General features: G+C 37.4%; 1 protein-coding gene across 7 annotated transcripts in view; it reads right to left on the bottom strand.

Annotated features, from left to right (window-relative positions):
- The window catches only part of LOC136858533 (deoxynucleotidyltransferase terminal-interacting protein 2), a 113,924-nt gene that overhangs the window by 57,884 nt on the left and 34,781 nt on the right, over window positions 1–21,259 (bottom strand). For 6 of the 7 annotated variants that reach the window (XM_068225587.1, XM_068225589.1, XM_068225590.1 and 3 more), the window contains one exon: window positions 4,178–4,238. In XM_068225587.1, coding sequence (XP_068081688.1) covers window positions 4,178–4,238 — 61 coding nt within the window. Of the gene's footprint in view, window positions 1–4,177; window positions 4,239–15,113; window positions 16,789–21,259 lie in introns of those variants that run through there. The other variant, XM_068225592.1, reaches the window with a different exon arrangement.

Below are 21,259 nucleotides of genomic sequence, written 5' to 3'. Positions count from 1 at the left end.
GTTACATCATTGTCAGATCGGATCAGCATGTCCAGACTGAGGTGGTTTGGGCATGTAATGAGGATGGAGCCAACAAGGACAGCATATGTTAACTTGGAGCAACATGTGGCAGAGAAACGGATGGTGGGAAGACCAAGAACCCACTGGATGGACATCGTAAAGATGGACATTGCAGATCGGGGAACGACACTGGAGGACGTCATTAACAACAGAACGTATCTCAATAAGACAGAATGGAAGAGGCTCGCCAGCAGTACCTGGGAAACTGGAACTGTTAAATGAAGATGATGATGCTTAAGTTACTTGTGAAAGCTTTAATATTTCCAATCACTGACTATGGGTCAGCTAAGTTGTGTGCAATGGTTTATCTGAAACATTGAACACTGAAGTGCAGAGAGTTCAAAATATCTGCTTTCAATGCACTTTGGACATTAGACATGATGAACACATGAAAACAAACACAAAAAACAAAAGGACAAAGAGATCTCCTTGTCCTTCTTCCTGTTTCTCTCTTTCCACACGTAACTGCCATCATGGCTGTCCTATTATGTGTTCCTTTTCTTGTTCCTGTCTCACTATATATGATTTGATTTGGCACTTGTTCATTTCTTTCCAATAGGTATGTTCCTGTATTATGTTAGAACATATTTAAGATTTTAGTTGACATTTCTTCTTTGTGTTTTTCTTTCCGGTAATAATTGTACTGTGCATTGTTTTCAACGTAGATGCTACATGAACGGTCACATTAGCCTCAGTGGCTAACTGTGATCAATAAATTCAATTCAGAGAGAGGGTGAAGATTACAGAACTGCAGAGGAAGTCAAAATGTTGTCACAAGTCACAATTTTGCAACAACTTGCTTAGATAAAACAAGTGGTGCAGCACAGTTTGGTATAAACTTCAAACATTCCAATAGAAAAGCTGGAGTCTCCTTCAGAAACTTAATGAAGGCAGTGTTAGCCATTACCCTTGCAAAAACATGATCATTCAAAATCAGTTGGCAAATCACATTATAAATACTGTGTTTTATGAGCCCCTGTTGACAAGAAAGAGCTCATCCTCATGGAAAATGTATACAAGCAACAATAACTCATTTCCAAACTCTGTTCATGGAGACTGACACAGCTCTAAAAGATGTGAAATCAGGAAAAAACCACCATGTTTGACTAAAAGTACTTCTTAGTCAAAATCTATTTCTTTAAAACGAACCAACCTATTGTCTACAGATCTGATGAAGGTATCCTTGCAGCTATTTACAGTAATGAAATCTATATACAGTATATAAAATAAGAGTTTTGTCTGTACATTACTCAGAATTTAAAAAGATGGTATTTCTGTATCGGTTGTGTCCACAGTAACAAAGAAATGAAATTTTTACTTTTCCGTAATTTCTGTCTATGTATGTACACGCATCACAAGAAAACGGCTGAAGAGCATTTAATGAAAATCTGTATATAAAGTATGTGAATGAGCCACTACAACCTAGGCTATACACAATTTTATTCACGCTGGGCAAAATGGTAGTTTAGGGGAAGGCCTAAAATTTAATTCAGAAATATTTATGTTATTAGTGGTCCTTTCGATATATACTGCACAACTAAAGTTGTATAGAATTAAATTTCTGACCATTTATACCTTATACATTTTTACCATACCAGCTATGATAACAGATATTTGTGAATTTATATTTTTGTTGCGAAGTTCATATCAACGCCGAGCCACGAGAAAATGGGTAAACAGTATTTAATGAAAATCGGTATGTAGTCAGGAAATAACAAACTACCGTCCAAGCTATAAACAATTCTATTCACTCTGGATGAAATGGTAGGTTAGAAGAAGGCGCCTAAAATTTAATTCTTAAATACCTATGTTATTGGTCCTATTGAAAAGTATGACATAACAGAATTTACAGAGAATACAATTTCCGATCATTTATGTTTCATACAGTTTTACTGTACCAAATATGATAAGAATGGTATTTGAGAGTCGGAAGGAAACTAAATGTTAAGGGCTAGAATATCGAAAGCTCATAAAATTGATCAACAATAACATTACGTTGACCATTGTTGTGATGTTCTTTGTGTCTTATACTGCCACTCGTCTGCGATACATGGGATTACTGCTGCGTACCGAGCATAACAGCCTGCCTGAAAATTGGCAGGAAATAGCAGGGGAGTTAGATACCTTTCTTCTCAAGCACACCATTCCTTTATTCACACATTTTATGATATTGCTGGTAAGTAACATGCTGGTTCATCATAGTATTCCAGCTATTCTATCCCTACTCTGGCACGCTGATTGGACTGATCACTGTTCACAATTAACGGAATAATGGCAGAGACTCACTAATGACCTGGTCTAGAATTACAAATTCGGCCTAAACCAAATTATAGCACCTGAATTCACTAAATAACTAAAAATTAAACTCTGAAATGAGATGTTTCTTAAGAAAACCTCCCTCTTCACTTCTATTAAATTCTACATTCATTTTATTCCAAATTAGCATGATAGAGATGTCGATTCCCATAGGGAATCCGAAATATTTGTTCCGAATGAGTAAATTTATAATACCAATATAAATGATCCGTTATTGGACATTATAAATTTTCCAGCTGACTCATTCCTGGTTGCCAGCGTTTCGCCCCCATGTGCAGGCTGGGCTCATCAGTTGGTACCTAGCACACCTACCAAGACACTGGCTAGTGCATACCGTGGAGGCCACAGCGTAGGCTAATTGTAGCCACTGGCAGTGCCAATGAATGCACTATGAGAGGAATGAGTTAGCAGGAAAATTTATAATGTCCAATAACGGACCATTTATTTTTTTATTTATTTTTTTTGCTAGGGGCTTTACGTCGCACCGACACAGATAGGTCTTATGCGACGATGGGATAGGAAAGGCCCAGGAGTTGGAAGGAAGCGGCTGTGGCCTTAATTAAGGTACAGCCTGGTGTGAAAATGGGAAACCACGGAAAACCATTTTCAGGGCTGCCGACAGTGGGATTCGAACCTACTATCTCCCGGATGCAAGCTCACAGCCGCGCGCCTCTACACGCACGGCCAACTCGCCCGGTGCGGACCATTTATATTGGTATTATAAATTTACTCATTCGGAACAAATATTTCAGATTCCCTATGGAAACCAACATCTATATCATCTGATGGCCATGCAGGCATCAATTTTTGATAATGAGACAAAGTCCCTCACAGTGCATTGGCACTGCCAGTGGCTACAATTAGCCTATGCAGTGGCCTCCACGGTATGCACGAACCAGCGTCTTGGTAGGTGTGCTAGGTACCAACTGAGGAGCCCAGCCTGCACACGGGGCCGAAACCCCGGCAACCAGGAATGAGTTAGCTGGAAAATTCATAATGTCCAATAACGGACCATTTATATTGGTATTCCAAATCAGCAGTCAAGAGGGGATTTCTCCTCTGACTTGGAGGCAAATTTTTCCCCTGCCAGTGTAGTGGATTGAGATTTACCAACTCATAGGGTATTTCTAGGAAACAGAGAGGAAAAGGGCATAATTTTTGCCATCCCTCCCCCTCCCCACAGAAAATAAAAGAGTTCATGGCTCTTGGGTGTCTGCGACCTGGTCATTCCAGCTGTGGAACTTTGGACTGTTAGATCGGCAGTGTACTACTTTTCGTTAAAAGTGCGAAAATGTGCGGTTTCTAATTTGATTGAGTATTTCATATGATTGCATTGCTTTTAACCGCGACATTTCTACTGGCATCATTGTAATGACTTATGTTGATTTCAGTTGGGAACCACTAGGGCAGTCTTTCTGAGGATGTAAAAAGGCAGGTGGAGAGTGAGGGTCTGCCATTATAATGAAAATTCCCCAGCTTAACTGTGACTGATGGTAGGCAAGACTGCCTACCACTGCAATGAAAATTCCCTAAGCCAGTCTTCACATAAAAGAAAGACGTTTGGTGATTTCCCCATCGTGTCTCTAGGGTAACGTTAAGAGCTATGCAATTTATTATAATCTCACAACGTGTACGCTACCTAACCTAGAATTCTGTATACAATGGAGAATTCCGTAGCAAAGCACAGGTACATCAGCTAGTTTCTATAAGGAGTTCATGCTTAACCTATGGCTTCTCGGAATACTCTCTGCACAGGCGAATTAATCTAAGGCAGGTTCCAATATAAGAGCAGCACACTTACCTAGGCTGAGAGGGCTTCTTTGCTTTTGTTAACATCTTCATTTTCTCCGAGCAACCCGACACTGGACATGTAAATATAGACAAGAGCATATATAATGAAATTGTCAATTACAACAAACATTGCTACTGGCTTGTATGTCTTTTTCATATGTTTTATCTACTAAAAGCAAAGAGGCATAATTCACTTCAATAATAACCTATTACAAATAAATGTACATCCAAGGTTAAGTGGAAGCAGTTACCAAAATCTTAGTAATAATAATAATAATAATAATAATATAGATTTTGTAACTACTTTAACAGTTTTCAGAGACACCAAAGTGCCCAAATTTTGTCCCAGTAAATCTACTGACACGAGGCTGAAGTATGAGCACCTTCAAATACCACCAAACTAATCTGGCATCAAACCTGCCAACTTGAGTCCAGAAGGTCAGCACCCCACCATCTGAGCTAATCGGCCCAGCAAGAATACTATAATTTGAATGATGTTTGGATCATCAGTCTGCAGACTGGTTTGATGCAGCTCTTCGTGCCACCCTATCCGGTGCTAACATTTTCATTTCTATGTATCTGAACAAGTTCTAGGTATCTTAAGACGTGTCTTATCATTCTCTCTCTTCTTCTGGTCAAATTTTGCCAAATCGTTCTCCCTCACCAATTCGATTCAGTATCTGTTCATTTGTGATTCGATCTACCCAGCTCACCTTCAGCATTCTTCTGTAACACCATATTTCAAAAGCTTCTATTCTTTTTCTTTCTGAGCTAATTATCATCCATGTTTCAAAAACAGTTTTCTACTTCCTGTATCATTCTCAGAAGTGAAGCTTCCACGACGTGTAGAATTACTGTTCTTTTTCCGGGTTGAACCATGTTTTTGTATTTTGTACATTCTGTACAGTTTGCTAATGATTTGAATACAATGAAGTATTCTTTTGCAAGGTGACTGATAACTTTGGATCGAGTAGGGGTATTTCAGTCTCCCAGGAAGCAATCAAACTATGAGAGTGGTTCCTGACCTTGGCCTTATATATCCTACCTTCTCTAGCTGATATAAGCCCCCTGGCTGTCTCTTGAGAATTCTGTTATGTATGTGTCACTTGCCCATGCTGTTATGTAATTAGAGGTTTGTCCTGCGTGTTTATGTTGAGGTCTGTATCTCTATTGTATGTATGATAGGCATCCAATAATTGCTGATTCTTCTTCTAAAGTCATACTGTTCGGGTATTTCTTGATTTCGGTAGCCTCACGGATTTTCCTTTCGAGATTCCAAGGGACAGCTGCTAGGATCTTGATCTTGTCAAATGATATTCCATGTCTTGTTTTATAGGAATGCTTGGCTACAGCTGAAATATCTGTGTTTTGGTTCTTGGTGTGACGGATGTGTTCTTTTAGGCGGGTAGAGATCACACATTTTGTTTCACCGATGAGTCACGTTCTGCAGCTACATTCAATATGGTATACTCCAGGAGTGTATAGTTCTATTAAGTCTTTTATTGGTGGTAGAAAATGGGCTAACCTCCGGTGTGGTATAGTTTTTATGTCATATTTATCTGTTATCTTGCCGATCCTGCCTGTAGTGTTTCTAACGTACTGAAGTATAGCTGTTTCTGGGTGGGTCAGTTCTTCTTCCCCATTGTTTTCTTCCACGATGGCCTTTTCTTTGTTTCCTTCTGATTTTCTAAAAACTCATCAGATGTTATTGAGTTAGCACCCATTTCCCCTGTTTCCTACGAAACAAGACACGAAATATCATTTGACAAGACCAAGATCCTAGCGCCTATCCCTCGGAATCTCAAAAGAAAAATCTGTGAGGCTATTGAAATCAAGAAACACCCAAACAATATGAATTTTAAAAAAGGATATAAAATCAGCAATTCTTGTATGCCTATCATATATAGATTAAGACACAACATAAACACTCAGGACGAACCTCTAATTACATAACGCGGGCAAGTCTCACTACCCAGCAGTGACGCATACATTCCAGAATTTACAATCACAAAGAATGGGTACCGTCCACCTAATCAATACTTTATTATATCTTATTACTAAGCAGTACCGGTTTCAACCTTCACAGAGGTCATCCTCAGCTGGTCATGAGATCTAAAGCTAACTTAATATATAATTTTAAAACATTACTAAATCTAATGAAGAATGTCACATGATGTAAGTGATAATATTAAAATATACAATATATAAAATATACAATGATATGATGTGTCTTCTGGTTTAAAAAACAAGCGTCAATATTTTTTATATATTGTATATTTTAATATTATCACTTACATCATGTGACATTCTTCATTAGATTTAGTAATGTTTTAAAATTGTATATTAAGTTAGCTTTAGATCTCATGAGGATGACCTCCGTGAAGGTCGAAACCGGTACTGCTTAGTAATAAGATATAATAAAGTATTGATTAGGTGGACGGTACCCATTCTTTGTGATTGTAAATACAAAGTATCAAAACAAACATGAAACTGATAGATTACAATACATTCCAGAATTCTCACGAGACAGCCAGGAGTCTTAAGTCAGCTAGAGAAGGTAGGATATATAAGGCCAAGGTCAGAAACCACTCTCATAGTTTGATTGCTGCCTGAGAGACTGATTACCTCGAATCGAGTAGGGATATTTTGGTCGTCTTGAAAAATAATACTGCAATGTATTCAAAACGTCGGCAAACTGTACGGAATGTACAAAAAACAAAACAGTTCAACACGGAAAAAGAACTAAATATTCCTATATCACTGTTTGAAGTGAGCAAATTTCTTTTCTTAAGATACGCCTTCCTTGCTAGTGCTAGTCTGCATTTTATGTCCTCCTTACTTCTGCCATCATTAGTCATTCTACTACCTGAGTAACAAAATTCATCTACTTCCTTTAAGACTTTATTTACTAATCTAATATTTCCCGCATCACCAGACTTCCTATTATTAAAACCTCTTTACAATTAATTTATTTAAAACCACCTATTTGATACTTACTTTTCAATACTTTAATTGTAAAAAGGTTTTTTGAACTTCAATAAAGTATAATAATGAGATTAATCACTTGTCACCAGACTTCATTTGACTGCACTCCATTACTTTTGTTTTGGATGTATTTGAATCGCTCATTTCAGAAACTGCATACGTCAATAACAAGTACTTTTGGGAAAGTAGAAAAAACTATGGTTACTAGAAAACTGCAATAAAAATTATGAAAAAAAAAAAAGAAATTAGTACATGCTGTCACTCTTGAGATTGTCGTCAATTACAATGTTTTTACAACACGGTAAATTTAACTATCGTACACTGTACTTCTGTTGTTTCTAAAATGAACGTGGATTTTCGAATCAGAAGTCATGTTTTATATATATACATATTTAAAACAAAAAATAACTATAAAACCCAGTTACAACAGTGTCTTTTTAGTTCTCCATGTCAACTACCTTTTTGTTACTAGTTACTTTACATCGCTACGACACCAATAGGTCTTATGGCGTTGATGGGACAGGAAAGGGCTAGGAGTGGGACGGAAGCATCCGTTGCCTTAATTAAGGTACAGCCCCAGCATTTGCATGGTGTGAAAATGGAGAACCACGGAAAAACATCTTCAGGACTGCCAACAGTGGGGTTCCAACACACTATTTCCCGAATATTGGATGCTGGCCGCACTTCAGTGACTGCAGCTATCAAGTGCAGTTTCAGCTTCATTTTCCTCTTTATTAATGTTCTCCCAAGAACAAATAATCATAAACATTTTTTATGTCTTCCTCCTGCGGTATATACTCCTGAAACTTCTTTAGGGGATTCATTTGCGTAGAATTTATTGATATAAAACCTTTTTGTGCAGGCTACGTCAACTGGCATGGTCATCGGGTCAGGAGTAGGGTTTCTGACATTAAATGTCTGAACCAGTAAGCCATCAATGTAGGTTCTGGCTTTTATAATGAATGGAGCACTAGCATGGTGAGAGAAGTGCATGAACTTTGAAATCTGCCAGTGCACTTTTTGTTCTTTTGGCATTTCTTTGCAACGTGTCTCTTCCGACAATCATTTTACTTTAAAGAACTTTGGCCACCATCTACCGACATCAATTACGTCATTCGATTCCACGACGACGACCAAAAATTCTTGTTTAGCAGATGAAGACAAAATCAACTATGTGTACTGCTTCAGACATGACAGCTGCAGTGATAGAGAAACAACGCAAGTCAGTGACTAATGCTGTTTCTGTAATGAATGGTAAATCTATGTACCTGTCTCCTTATGATGTTTCTGCACAGAATGATGTATTCAGGTGCACAGAATATGAAATCGTTACTAACTCTATTTAGCAAAAAGAAAAAGAAAAAAGACTTATCCTGTTTCTGAAACGACTGATTCATTTATTCTTGTATTCCTTCTCCAAGACCATGTTCATACCATTCAGCAATTTCTCCAGACTCCGATAATATTGGCAAAACTCAGAGTTTTGATTTCCTCTCCTTTCCTTTTCCAAATCTCTCCTTGATTTCCTTTACTGCCTGTTCTATTTAAACTCTGAAAAGGAGAGAGGACAAGCTGCAGCCTTGCCTCACTTCTTTCTGGATTGCTGCTTCTTTTTCATAGCATTCAATTCTTATAAGAGCGAACGCTTTTTGTACAGATTGTAGATAATTCTTTCTCAGTATCCGATCCCTATTAGCTTCAGAATGTAGGATGCTAAAGGGTTTATTGGGTCACCTATTCAATACACTATACATTTTTAAACACTTAGGAATTTATTATTATTTCCTATTGAGACATGTTTCGCCCTTCATTGAGGGCATCATCAGTCATAGTACCTCCTCAAGGCATAAATCAGGTACCTGATTGGTAATTCAGTTGTAAACACTAAGATACAAACTTAACATGTTACAATGGGGAAGTCAAGAAAAAAGAAAAACATGTTGAATGATGATACAGTTAAACAATATATGTTTATAGACACAGTCGGCACCAATGCGTAAAATCGCAGGGTATTTTAGCAGAGTCTAGCAGTGGTGGTCCACAGAATATTTGACGCTACTCTTTTAGGAAATCATAGGAAATTATAAAGTTTATACATATATTTACATGGAAACAGATAGGGGAGAACGGGTATAAAGTGTCTGCATAAAGTTTTACATATATTTTTATAACGGAAACTATTAGGAGAGAAAGGGTATAGTGTGTCTGGCATCAATGTTCATACACTAATTACTGCCGTTGGTTGAACGATTATTGTCTTGCAGGTGCACTCCGATTTAGTTGGGCGGTTAAGGGGGTCCTGCTGAGGGGTGGTTACCCTTGGTCGATCTGGTACTGACCTACGACTAACATCTGTGTCTTGAAATAGTCTCCAAAGACTGGAAATGACACTTTGTGGCACATTCAAGGATACAGTGACTTCGGTCTGTGTCTGGCCTGCTTCCAGGCGGCCGAGTATTCTACCCTGCAAAACAGGGTCGAAATGGCGTCACTGTGCCGTTATGTTGTCACGTTCACCATGAGGCTACTCACCGCACACTATAACAGGGCTAACACGACTGGGGGAATATGGGGCGCAGGCACTGGCTGTTTACTTTGTGGTTATGCCACTAGTCAAAGCAGGGAACACTCCTTTCCTATATACACAGTGAACACATACGGTTGGTAGGAACATATGTCGTGCTATCTGCGGTGTATTTCCTGTTGCCCTGCTTACTTGCAACTTATGCTTAACTTTTGGACACTAGTGTATTTAAGACGCAAGAGAATTTTCCATTCTCAGAACAGGAACATCATTTACATCGATGAATCTTGGGTTGACAATAACATGAAATTTAATCAATGTTGGCAGATTGACAGTATTCAAGGCGTAACAACCAAGAAAAGCTCTTCAAATAGGCTTATACTTGTCCACGCTGGTTCTAAGAGTGGGTTTATTAATGGAGCAAAGTTGATTTTTAGAGCAGGGAAGGCCAAAGGCCAAGAATAGAGTAAATATAAGTGGGTGAATGAAAAACCCTTTCCTGAAAGTGGTACTGTAATTGACAATGAGCCTTACCACAGACCTGAAGTAAATAAAATGGTTAAAAGAGCATAAAAGGAAGTTTTCTGAAGAAATTTCAGCATCTTGAACTGATCCAGAAGTTCAATGATCCTGGAAAAAAATACTGGTTTGATGAATTACCGAGATTTCATGGGCACACTGTTTTACGCTTGCCTCTTTACATGTGTGAATTCAATGTTATCAAACTGGCCTGGGCCAAAATCAAAAAGAACTGTACGAGAACAGAACATTTCAGGTGACATTTCATTAACGAAGCTGCAGGAGGTGACAGCGAATGCTATCGCATCTCTGACACCCGCTGACTGAGAGGGATTCCACCAACATGTCATCAACCTCAAAAACAAGTTCTGGGAAAAGGATAGGTTAATGGAATATGCAGTAGACAGTTTTGTCATATGCTTAGGTGATATGGGATCTAGTAATGATTATGGGAAGAGTAATGGTTCATCTTCTGATTCTGACCTAGCTCAACTGCTAACAGTGGGCGATGATGAAAGTGATTAACCAGAATCCTGTTACTCACTCTCGTTTTAATTCTTTCATAGCTGTTCAAAATCCTAAGAATACTGTGTCCCCATGAAGGCTACATTTACATTTCTTCCTCAGTACTGTACTTTTTGCTATTTATTCAGTCAAACTGTTCATTCAATTAACTTCAACGTTCATATTTTCGCATAGTCTTCCAGGCATTTTTCTGAGCACCTTATTGATAACCTTTACACTATATTGTAATAATTTGCACTTATTTATTTGAAGATTTTTGATAGAAAGTGCAAACTTTATTATTCTCAAAGTTTGTATGTTGAAGGCTTAATGCACTGTAAAGTGATACGAACTATGTTATTGTACCGAGACAGATATCACAACCCCGAGGCATACAGTGCATTATTTATGTGTAATTCAGAATGAAGTTATTTGATTTGTTAGATGTATAAGCTGGGAGGTTTTCTGTAGGGGATACTTTTTGTATATTCAATGAGCAGCATTTGGAAACTATGTTCTAATTACGGACCAGCAAAATGTATTAGTAAACTTGTGTCCTCATCCTGAGGTAGTACACCTTTTATCAGGCACATCCCCAATGGAGGTGAGCTGCATGTACAATTTCCTCCACATACCAGCCCCCCTGCCATTGTTAAATTTCTGGCAGTACCGGGAATTGAACCCGGGCTCCCGAGGATGGCAGCTAATTACACTAACCGTTATGCTACGGAGGCGGACAGCAAAATTTATTAAGAAGAGGAACAATGTTTTACCGTGTAATTTTATCTATGTTATGTATAATATGTTCTAATGTTGGTGGGAAACTTTCTAGTCTTTGGTTTATTAGTGTAAGGTTCATTATTATCGTATGATTGTTTGTAAGATATGTATATACTGTACTTATGACATGCTTAGGTTCAGATGTATTATAATAGAAAACAGCTGGTTGATTTCAAGTCAGTGGAAAGGTATACAAGCCAGGTGCAGTTCCAAACCCTTTTAGTCATTTTCAGAGGGTTAGGTAAGCCCGTGTAAGGTGACCACAATGCAGCTTGATGTACATGTCCTGGGAGAAAACAAAGAATAATCATGCTTTACTAAAATTAGAGAGATTGATTTTGGTGAAATTTCCAGACATTTATTATTATTTTTATTATTATTATTATTATTATTAACATCTCACGAGAAGTTCCAAAATAGGTATAGCTACAATGTCCACGGAATTCCATTGCTTATATTAAATCACAAAAGATAAAATTAAATGGTGCATTTTCATACCATATCATTAATCAACCTGATTGAAATAAATTAAAAATAAGTACACTAATTTTTGATCTGATTTTTGATATGCTGTATTGGTGGAAAAATATCTAATTCCCTCTGTGGAAACTTAGAATTTCCATTCTGTCTTTAGCAGTCGAAATACTATCTAGAAAGTAATTGAAAATTCTAAATGTACTACAGTATTAATATAGCTTATGAATAAAGTTATACTTTCCAGGTTTTATGTTACATTCGAATGGTATCTAAACACGTATTGTAGTATTTCCCTACAAACCATATTGAATGCAGGTGTAGCTCGTAATTGTACTTTGACATCTATGGATCTGCATACTTTTGGGAAAGCTACACACAACTGTCCAAAACACTGGAGTGGGGAGATTTATCCCAACTTCAATATCTATGCTGGTGACATTCATTGTAACAGAGAAAGCTAAATTTACAGGAAATTGCCTCTATTTAAGAATGAATGGTATACACAGGTGCTAAATCAATTCTTGGATTAAAACACTTTCTTCCTGAAGCAGACTATGTATGAATTTCTGCATGAACGATATTTTCGTCTACCATCTGTAAATTCAATTTTGTTCCATTGCACAAACCTGTTTTACTAACTTCATTAACATTATGGAGTCAAACTATTCAGAACCTACCAGTTGATGATAACTTGTTCGTTTCTTGGGCAAAAAAAAAAAAAAAAAAAAGTACTTAAAACTTGTACTCTGACTTGCACGAAAAGAAGAACCAAGTGGATCTCGAACAATATTTTTTAAAATACTGTTTTGAAGAATCTCAATAGTGCCATTTTGCAGAGTTCTCCATTTTTGAGTTTTAGAAGACATTCAGTGAAGTTAATTCTTCATTTTGGGCAATAAAAGTAGAATATTTAAAACTTGACTGTAACAGTGAGGAATTAGTGCCAGGCACTGTCTGAAGCCTGCACCAAGCAAGATCACATTTCTAGTGAAAAATGATTTGTTGTTCATTGCAAGTAGCTGGCTTAATATTGAAAGAGCATGAAGGAGAGCCATGCTGCCTCGTCCCATATGATTAACTCAACCTGTCTCATTTACTCCGCGTCTGCTGACATTCTTATGTTACACGTAGAGCCCTAGAATTTATAGTCATTTATCTGTCTTTCCTGTCATTTTATTCAATTCATCTTTCTCCAACTGTTCAATTCTTCATTTGTTTGTCTTTGTACCTGCATATTTTATCTTTGCCACTTTTGCCTTTCTTTACTCTGTTCGTCTTCAACATGGAGTTTTAGAGCACTGCAGTTAAAAACAATTGATTTAACACACGAAATTCGTACAGCCTTTGTTGCTCGAGAATTGAAATGCATTACATGATATATGATAGTAAGAGGGAGAAGGTGAAGCCCAGTGCTGGCACAGGGCCTACTCCTGTCGAGTATCACCAAGGAGTCTGCCGAAGGAGTTATGTCTCCATCCATAACCACCGAAGCACGGTCTGAGACAATAACTTCATACGTAATACACTGAAGATTATGTCACCCCTTGGATGTCACAGATTATGGGGTGACGAATGCTCACACAAAATATCGTATGTCACAACTCATAGGATGACATGGTAGTGTGCGCAGGACTCTGGGCTGTCGCACGAAACTAGCGCTACCATTCGCTATTGTAATGCATTGCTTGTTCACGTAAAGTGTTCATAGAGTGCAGCGCAGTGCCCATTCCTTTCTCAGCATGCTGTGCATTGTACTCAACCATCAGAATTCAATCATAAATGGCAAGAAAAATAATGTGGACTGGAGCCTATTATTGCTTTATTCTTACATACTATTGTTACATAACTTCAGAAATGGTAGTTATTAGATCAATGAAGCTTGATTGTTCTAAGGAAATTTAAAATTACAAAAGAAAAACACATATGACGTAACATGCCAGTCATTGAATTGATGCCATACTATAAATGATATGAAAGGATAACAGTTTTTACAAGATACACATCACTTGTGAACCAACTCATAGTGAGGTTTGCGTAAGAATGCTTTGTCTGGGCAATGTTTACAGTATGTTGTTACTTTCTTCGCTTTCCTTGCAGCCTGTTGACCTCCAGTTTCGTTAGCCTCTTTGTAGCATATGCTGCAGTATTTCCTTCTCTTCCGTGTGGAATTTCCAGCCTTTTCAGTTTCTTCCGTCTCCACAAGGATTGTGACAAAAGTGTTTCTACTTCATCCGACAAGCATATCAGTTCAAGAGCACATTTCCCCTTGAAGGTAGTGATGGACATTTTCTGCATCTTTGGCACTGTTTGATAGTTTCTGTATGCAAGCCACGATCGCACGTTATAAATTTCATATTAGAGCCCAAATTGTCAAAGTATCAACTTGTGAAAATTTAAATTTATAATTCCACCTTTACAATATTCTAATTGTCTTTATTGAAAAGACTACATTAGACTATACTCGTGATACATGTTTTGTCCTCTTATGGGACATCGCCAACAGCCGTAGCCGTGCTGAAACACCGGATCCTGTGAGATCTCCGAAGTTGAGCAACATTGGGCGTGGCCAGGAGTTGGATGGGTTGCCACGCGCTGTTAGTGGGGGTAAGGTAATGGAGGAGCGGAAAGGAACTGGCCACCCTACCGCACGTAAACTCCGGCTCAGGAACACCTCTGTGGAGGTTCGGACCTGCCTTCGGGCAGAACAACCCTTACCTATGGGACATCTTCAGTCACACAAACAAACATTGAAAATAAGGTGAAGTCATGTTAAAATAAGTAAATAAAAAGTCTTTACTTGAGACTCAGCATGTCGTCGTCTTGTCAATCTTGAATGTTAAAATGGTACACCATGAACATAATATGAAGCATGAGGTCCAGTTAAAACACATTAAAATTTTGTTATATGCATAGAATTGCCCAATTATAAAACAACATGAGAGGCTGTGCGAATAAAATTATATGCATATTGTACATAAAATAGCGTGATGATAATGCCACATTAAAATAGCTTTCTTGATTAGATGAAAAAGATGGAGTTATGCTGATGAGCAAGTTGAACTTGATTATGTGTTGACAATATGGGTCTAAAAAATATGAGTGAACTAAAGAAAAAATTCAATTGAAATGTAAACTTAGGGTTCATCTGGTCACTCACCTCTTTGTCCGTCCTACGTCGACCACTCCACCTCAAGTGTTATAGCTAACTGAGTGACGTCCTCGAAGGTCATTGAGGACTGACTAGGAGGGGAGGTTGAGGGGAGTTTGATGTAAGGGGAGAAGTGCAAGATAAAGCATTACTCATGCACCTTTGTGTAAAGAATTTATTGATTAACTCCTCGAAAAGTATATAAATATCCTCCGATATTTCATTCAGATTATGAATCGCGTTGCATTTTTATCAATATTTATAAAAATGTTTTCCAAAATATTGAATAGATTTCCTTTCTTACATAAATGGAGAATTTGAAGGTCTTGTTTTATGTCCGTGAATGTTCGATTGGTATCGACCATATGAGAACCGAATGCCGAGAATCTGCCGTATTTTGACGCATTAACATGTTCATTATACCTAATATTAAAATTGCGGCCTGCCTGTCCTGTCTGGAACACTGCTGGCACTTTAATTTGTTAAACTCCTGATTTCTGAAATTCGCTATTGCAGTTTTTGATAGTGGCTGATTATAGAAAAGATGAGCGTTATTATTGGTTGTCTTGAAGGAAACTTTCATATCAAGTTTCTTGAAAACATTCGTGATTTTGTATATTCTACTCTGACTGTAGGTGAAAAGGGCGTAACTATTTTCTTTCTTTTAGGTATCCCTGGTTAATGTGGAGAATGATTTCTTCACAATGTTACTAATAATTTTATTTACAAATTGCCTGTTGAATCCGTTGCTTTTATCTATAAAATAAATAGTATCCAATTCATTTTTACGATCTACTTCTAATATGGGTATATTATAAGCTCTGTAAATCATACTACAAAAGGAGGCCCTCTTATGTGCTGACGGGTGTATGGATTTTGTCTAATTATGTTCACCGTTTGAGTGGGTTTCCTGAATATTTTATACTTAAGTTTATTAGAGTCATTAATAATTGTAATGTAAAGAAAATTTAACGCTTTATTATTTTCACTTTCGAAATAAAATGTAATCTGTGAATCCATATAGTTTAATTGTTCTAATACCTCCTTTCCATTAGTAATGCTGTGATCAATTATTGTAAAAGTATCATCTAATGTTGTTGATATTTTCAAGAAAATCCATATAAATTTCCCCATGGGAAGACCTTCCTGTTTATATATTTGGCCATTAAAGGTAAAGTAACTGTTAGTGGTGATGAATTCCAAAATTTTAATAAAATCGGCTACCTTTTGCCTACTCAAATTACCGTATTTAAGTAGATTATTCTTTACAAGATTTATCGTTTTTGATACTGGAATATCCGGGAAAAAATTCGACGTCAAATGGATATATCTTATGGTCTGATTGCATGTTTAAATCTTTAGTACAATCACAAAATTCTTTGGACTTCTTAATAGATTTGTTACCCTCAAATCTACAAACAAAAAAATTGTGTATAAATCTATACGTCTTATATATAGGGCTATTTCCGAAATTAATGATGGGTCTTATAGGTATATTCTCTTTATGTACCTTTGGTAGCGCCCTAGCCGTTGGAAAACCCGGGTTCATATAAGTTTTTGGGACTCCCTTTCAATGAGGATGAAAGAACATCGTTTAAGAAGTTGCTTTAAGTTTCTCTGGATAATATTGGTTGGGTCTTTTTTTTATTTATAATTTTGAATGAATTCTCTGTTGAAAAAGGTTTTGGTTTTCTGTGTGTATGATTCTTTATTCATAATGACCGTCACATTCCCCTTATCCACCTTAGTCACAATCAAACCATTCTCCTTAATTTTCTGCTTCAATGAAGCTTTTATTTGGTTACGATGTGAAGAAACTCCATCTTTGTTATTATTTATTAAATTAGAAAGTTTTTTCTTAATTTGGTTCTCTATTGGTAACTTTTGTGTTGCATTTTCGGCTTCTGTTGTGATCGTGATTGCGCCTTTAAGTTTGAATATTTTGAAATCTGTTCAAAACAAAAATGTCTTGTCGTACTGGCATAGAAAGACAAGAAAAACCCAACATTCTAAGGATCGTCGTGTGTCGTGCCATAGGTTCACATTCCCCATTCTAGAAGAACATCTTCAGATTCTATCAAATGATTTTTAAACATGCACATACATAATGTACCATACAATACTGTTTATATTTTAGTTTTGATAGCAACATTCGTTTACCTCACAAGGGGACTATCGATACAGTGCTATCCAAACCGACAATGCAATATTGCTGAGAGGATGAGAAAACCATAAAATAGCGATATACAAAAATTTAGCAGTGATTTCAAACTGAAGGCTACTGGACAACCCTTGCAACTTGCTCATTGGTGCAGTGCACAGCGGAGATTGCATTGTTGGATGCGCTTGAGAACGGTTTGCTGTTGAGAGAGCTCTTGCATTATTGTAGTGATAAAGTAGTGAAAACCTATTGAAGTAGCTTAATTTTGTGTATATCTGATTCATTTAGTGCTGTTTATATAGTGGTGTTTAGTGCTTGTTGGTAGAAATTGGGAGTAGTAATAATTATTCAAACCGGTCTAGAAAGCCAAGAATAACGGCCGAGAGGATTCATCGTGCCGACCACACGACACCTCGTAATCTGCAGGCCTTCGGGCTGAGCAGCGGTCGCTTGGTAGGCCAAGGCCCTTCAAGGGCTGTAGTGCCAAGGGGTTTGGTTTTTTTTTTTAAATAATTATTTAAATTTTGTAACAAGTAATTCAGTTGGTCTTCAGTAAATTACGTTTTCTAGGTTAAGTAGGCTAGTTAGGTGCACCTTGTTTCGAATTTAGGTTTAGGTAATACTTTAGGTAACAATATAAACTTTAAAAATATTTGTAAATATCTGTAGATTCGTTGGTTTTACTTACAAAGGCAGATTATCATAAGGAATAGTACCGTAACTTCTGCAGCAACTTCTCCGGTATTTCGTATAGATATACGTTCAAACTATCGCGAAGGTAATAATTTACTACATTAAAAAACACGATACGCCTGTAAACTTCCATTCAAAAAGAAGTTAAAGAGATTACACGGTAATAGTTAACAGTCGTATTGTTATTGATTATTGTCGCTCCTCATATTCAAATATTGCATTGTTGGCTACAGTCGTGAACAAAGGGTGTAGTGTAGTCAATCAATCAATACTGATCTGCATTTAGGGCAGTCGCCCAGGTGGCAGAGTCCCTATCTGTTGCTTTCCTAGCCTTTTCCGAAATGATTTCAAGGAAATTGGAAATTTATTGAACATCTCCCTTGGTAAGTTATTCCAATCCCTAACTCCCCTTCCTATAAATGAATATTTGCGCCAGTTTGTCCTCTTGAATTCCAACTTTATCTTCATATCGTGATCTTTCCTACTTTTATAAACGCCATTCAAACCTATTCGTCTACTAATGTCATTCCACGCCATCTCTCCGCTGACAGCTCGGAACATACCACTTAGTCGAGCAGCTCTTCTTCTTTCTCTCAATTCTTCCCAACCCAAACATTGCAACATTTTTGTAACGCTACTCTTTTGTCGGAAATCACCCAGAACAAATCGAGCTGCTTTTCTTTGGATTTTTTCCAGTTCTTGAATCAGGTAATCCTGGTGAGGGTCCCATAAACTGGAACCATACTCTAGTTGGGGTCTTACCAGAGACTTATATGCACTCTCCTTTACATCCTTACTACAACCCATAAACACCCTCATAACCATGTGTAGAGATCGGTACCCTTTATTTACAATCCCATTTATGTGATTACCCCAGTGAAGATCTTTCCTTATATTAACACCTAGATACTTACAATGATCCCCAAAAGGAACTATCACCCCATCAACGCAGTAATTAAAACTGAGAGGACTTTTCCTATTTGTGAAACTCACGACCTGACTTTTAGCCCCGTTTATCAACATACCATTGCCTGCTGTCCATCTCACAACATTTTCGAGGTCACGTTGCAGTTGCTCACAATCTTGTAACTTATTTATCACTCTACAGAGAATAACATCATCCGCAAAAAGCCTTACCTCCGATTCCACTCCTTTACTCATATCATTTATATACATAAGAAAACATAAAGGTCCGATAACACTGCCCTGAGGAACTCCCCTCTCAACTATTACAGGGTCAGACAAAGCTTCACCTACTCTAACTCTCTGAGATCTATTTTCTAGAAATATAGCAACCCATTCAGTCACTCTTTTGTCTAGTCCAATTGCACTCATTTTTGCCAGTAGTCTCCCATGATACACCCTATCAAATGCTTTAGACATATCAATCGCGATACAGTCCATTTGACCTCCAGAATCCAAGATATCTGCTATATCTTGCTGGAATCCTACAAGTTGAGCTTCAGTGGAATAACCTTTCCTAAAACCGAATTGCCTTCTATCGAACCAGTTATTAATTTCACAAACATGTCTAATATAATCAGAAAGAATGCCTTCTCAAAGCTTACATACAATGCATGTCAAACTTACTGGCCTGTAATTTTCAGCTTTATGTCTATCACCCTTTCCTTTATACACAGGGGCTACTATAGCAATTCTCCATTCATCTGGTATAGCTCCTTCGACCAAACAATAATCAAATAAGTACTTCAGATATGGTACTACATTCCAACCCATTGTCTTTAGTATATCCCCAGAAATCTGATCAATTCCAGCTGCTTTTCTAGTTTTCAACTTTTGTATCTTATTGTAAATGTCATTGTTATCATATGTAAATTTTATTACTTCTTTGGCCTTAGTCTCTTCCTCTATCTCGACATTATCCTTGTAACCAACAATCTTTACATACTGCTGACTGAATACTTCTGCCTTTTGAAGATCCTCACATACACACTCCCGTTGTTCATTAATTATTCCTGGAATGTCCTTCTTGGAACCTGTTTCTGCCTTAAAATACCTATACATACCCTTCCATTTTTCACTAAAATTTGTATGACTGCCAATTATGCTTGCCATCATGTTATCCTTAGCTGTCTTCTTTGTTAGATTCAATTTTCTAGTAAGTTCCTTCAATTTCTCCTTACTTCCACAGCCATTTCTAACTATTTCTTTCCAGTCTGCACCTCCTTCTTAGTCTCTTTATTTCTCTATTATAATAAGGTGGGTCTTTACCATTCCTTACCACCCTTAAACGTACAAACCTGTTTTCGCATTCCTCAACAATTTCTTTAAACCCATCCCAGAGTCTGTTTACATTTTTATTTACCGTTTTCCACCGATCATAGTTACTTTTTAGAAACTGCCTCATACCTGCTTTATCAGCCATATGGTACTGCCTAACAGTCCTACTTTTAAGACCTTCCTTTCTATCGCATTTATTTTTAACTACCACAAAAACAGCTTCATGATCACTAATACCATCTATTACTTCAGTTTCCCTATAGAGCTCATCTGGTTTTATCAGCACCACATCCAAAATATTTTTCCCTCTGGTTGGTTCCATCACTTTCTGAATCAGCTGTCCTTCCCATATTAACTTATTTGCCGTTTGTTGGTCATGCTTCCTGTCGTTCGCATTTCCTTCCCAATTGACATCTGGCAAATTCAGATCTCCCGCTACAATCACATTTCTTTCCATGTCGTTTCCCACATACAAATAATTCCGAATCTGCATCAGTGCTACCCTTTCCCGATCTGTACACTCCAAATATATCAAGTTGCCTATTATCTTTAGAAATGAGCCTTACACCTAGAATTTCATGTGTCTCATCTTTAACTTTTCCGTAGCTTACAAATTCTTCTTTCACCAGAATGAAAACTCCCCCTCCCACCTTTCCTATCCTATCTCTACGATACACACTCCAGCGCCGTGAGAAAATTTCTGCATCCATTATATCATTTCTCAGCCATGATTCAACTCCTATTACAATATCTGGTAAATTTATATCTATTAAATTACTTAATTCTATTCCTTTCTTTACAATACTTCTACAGTTCAGCACTAACAATTTTATGTCATCCCTACTTGATTTCCAGTTCCCTGTTCCCTTATGACCGCTCCCTAGGCCATCCCGTTTCCCTAAATGTACCTCCCTATTACCCTTCCAAACAAATTTCCTAACTTATACGTACCACTGCGGTTTAAATGAAGGCCATCCGAGTGCAGAGCCCTATCTCCTACCCACCCATTAGGATCTAGAAATTTCACTCCCAGTTTCCCCACATACCCACTCCATAGTCT

The sequence above is a fragment of the Anabrus simplex genome, chromosome 1 (assembly GCF_040414725.1).
Source record: "Anabrus simplex isolate iqAnaSimp1 chromosome 1, ASM4041472v1, whole genome shotgun sequence".
Taxonomy (NCBI): Eukaryota; Metazoa; Arthropoda; class Insecta; order Orthoptera; family Tettigoniidae; genus Anabrus; species Anabrus simplex.
Note: the sequence above shows the minus strand (reverse complement) of the source record. Positions and strands in the feature narration are given on the sequence as shown.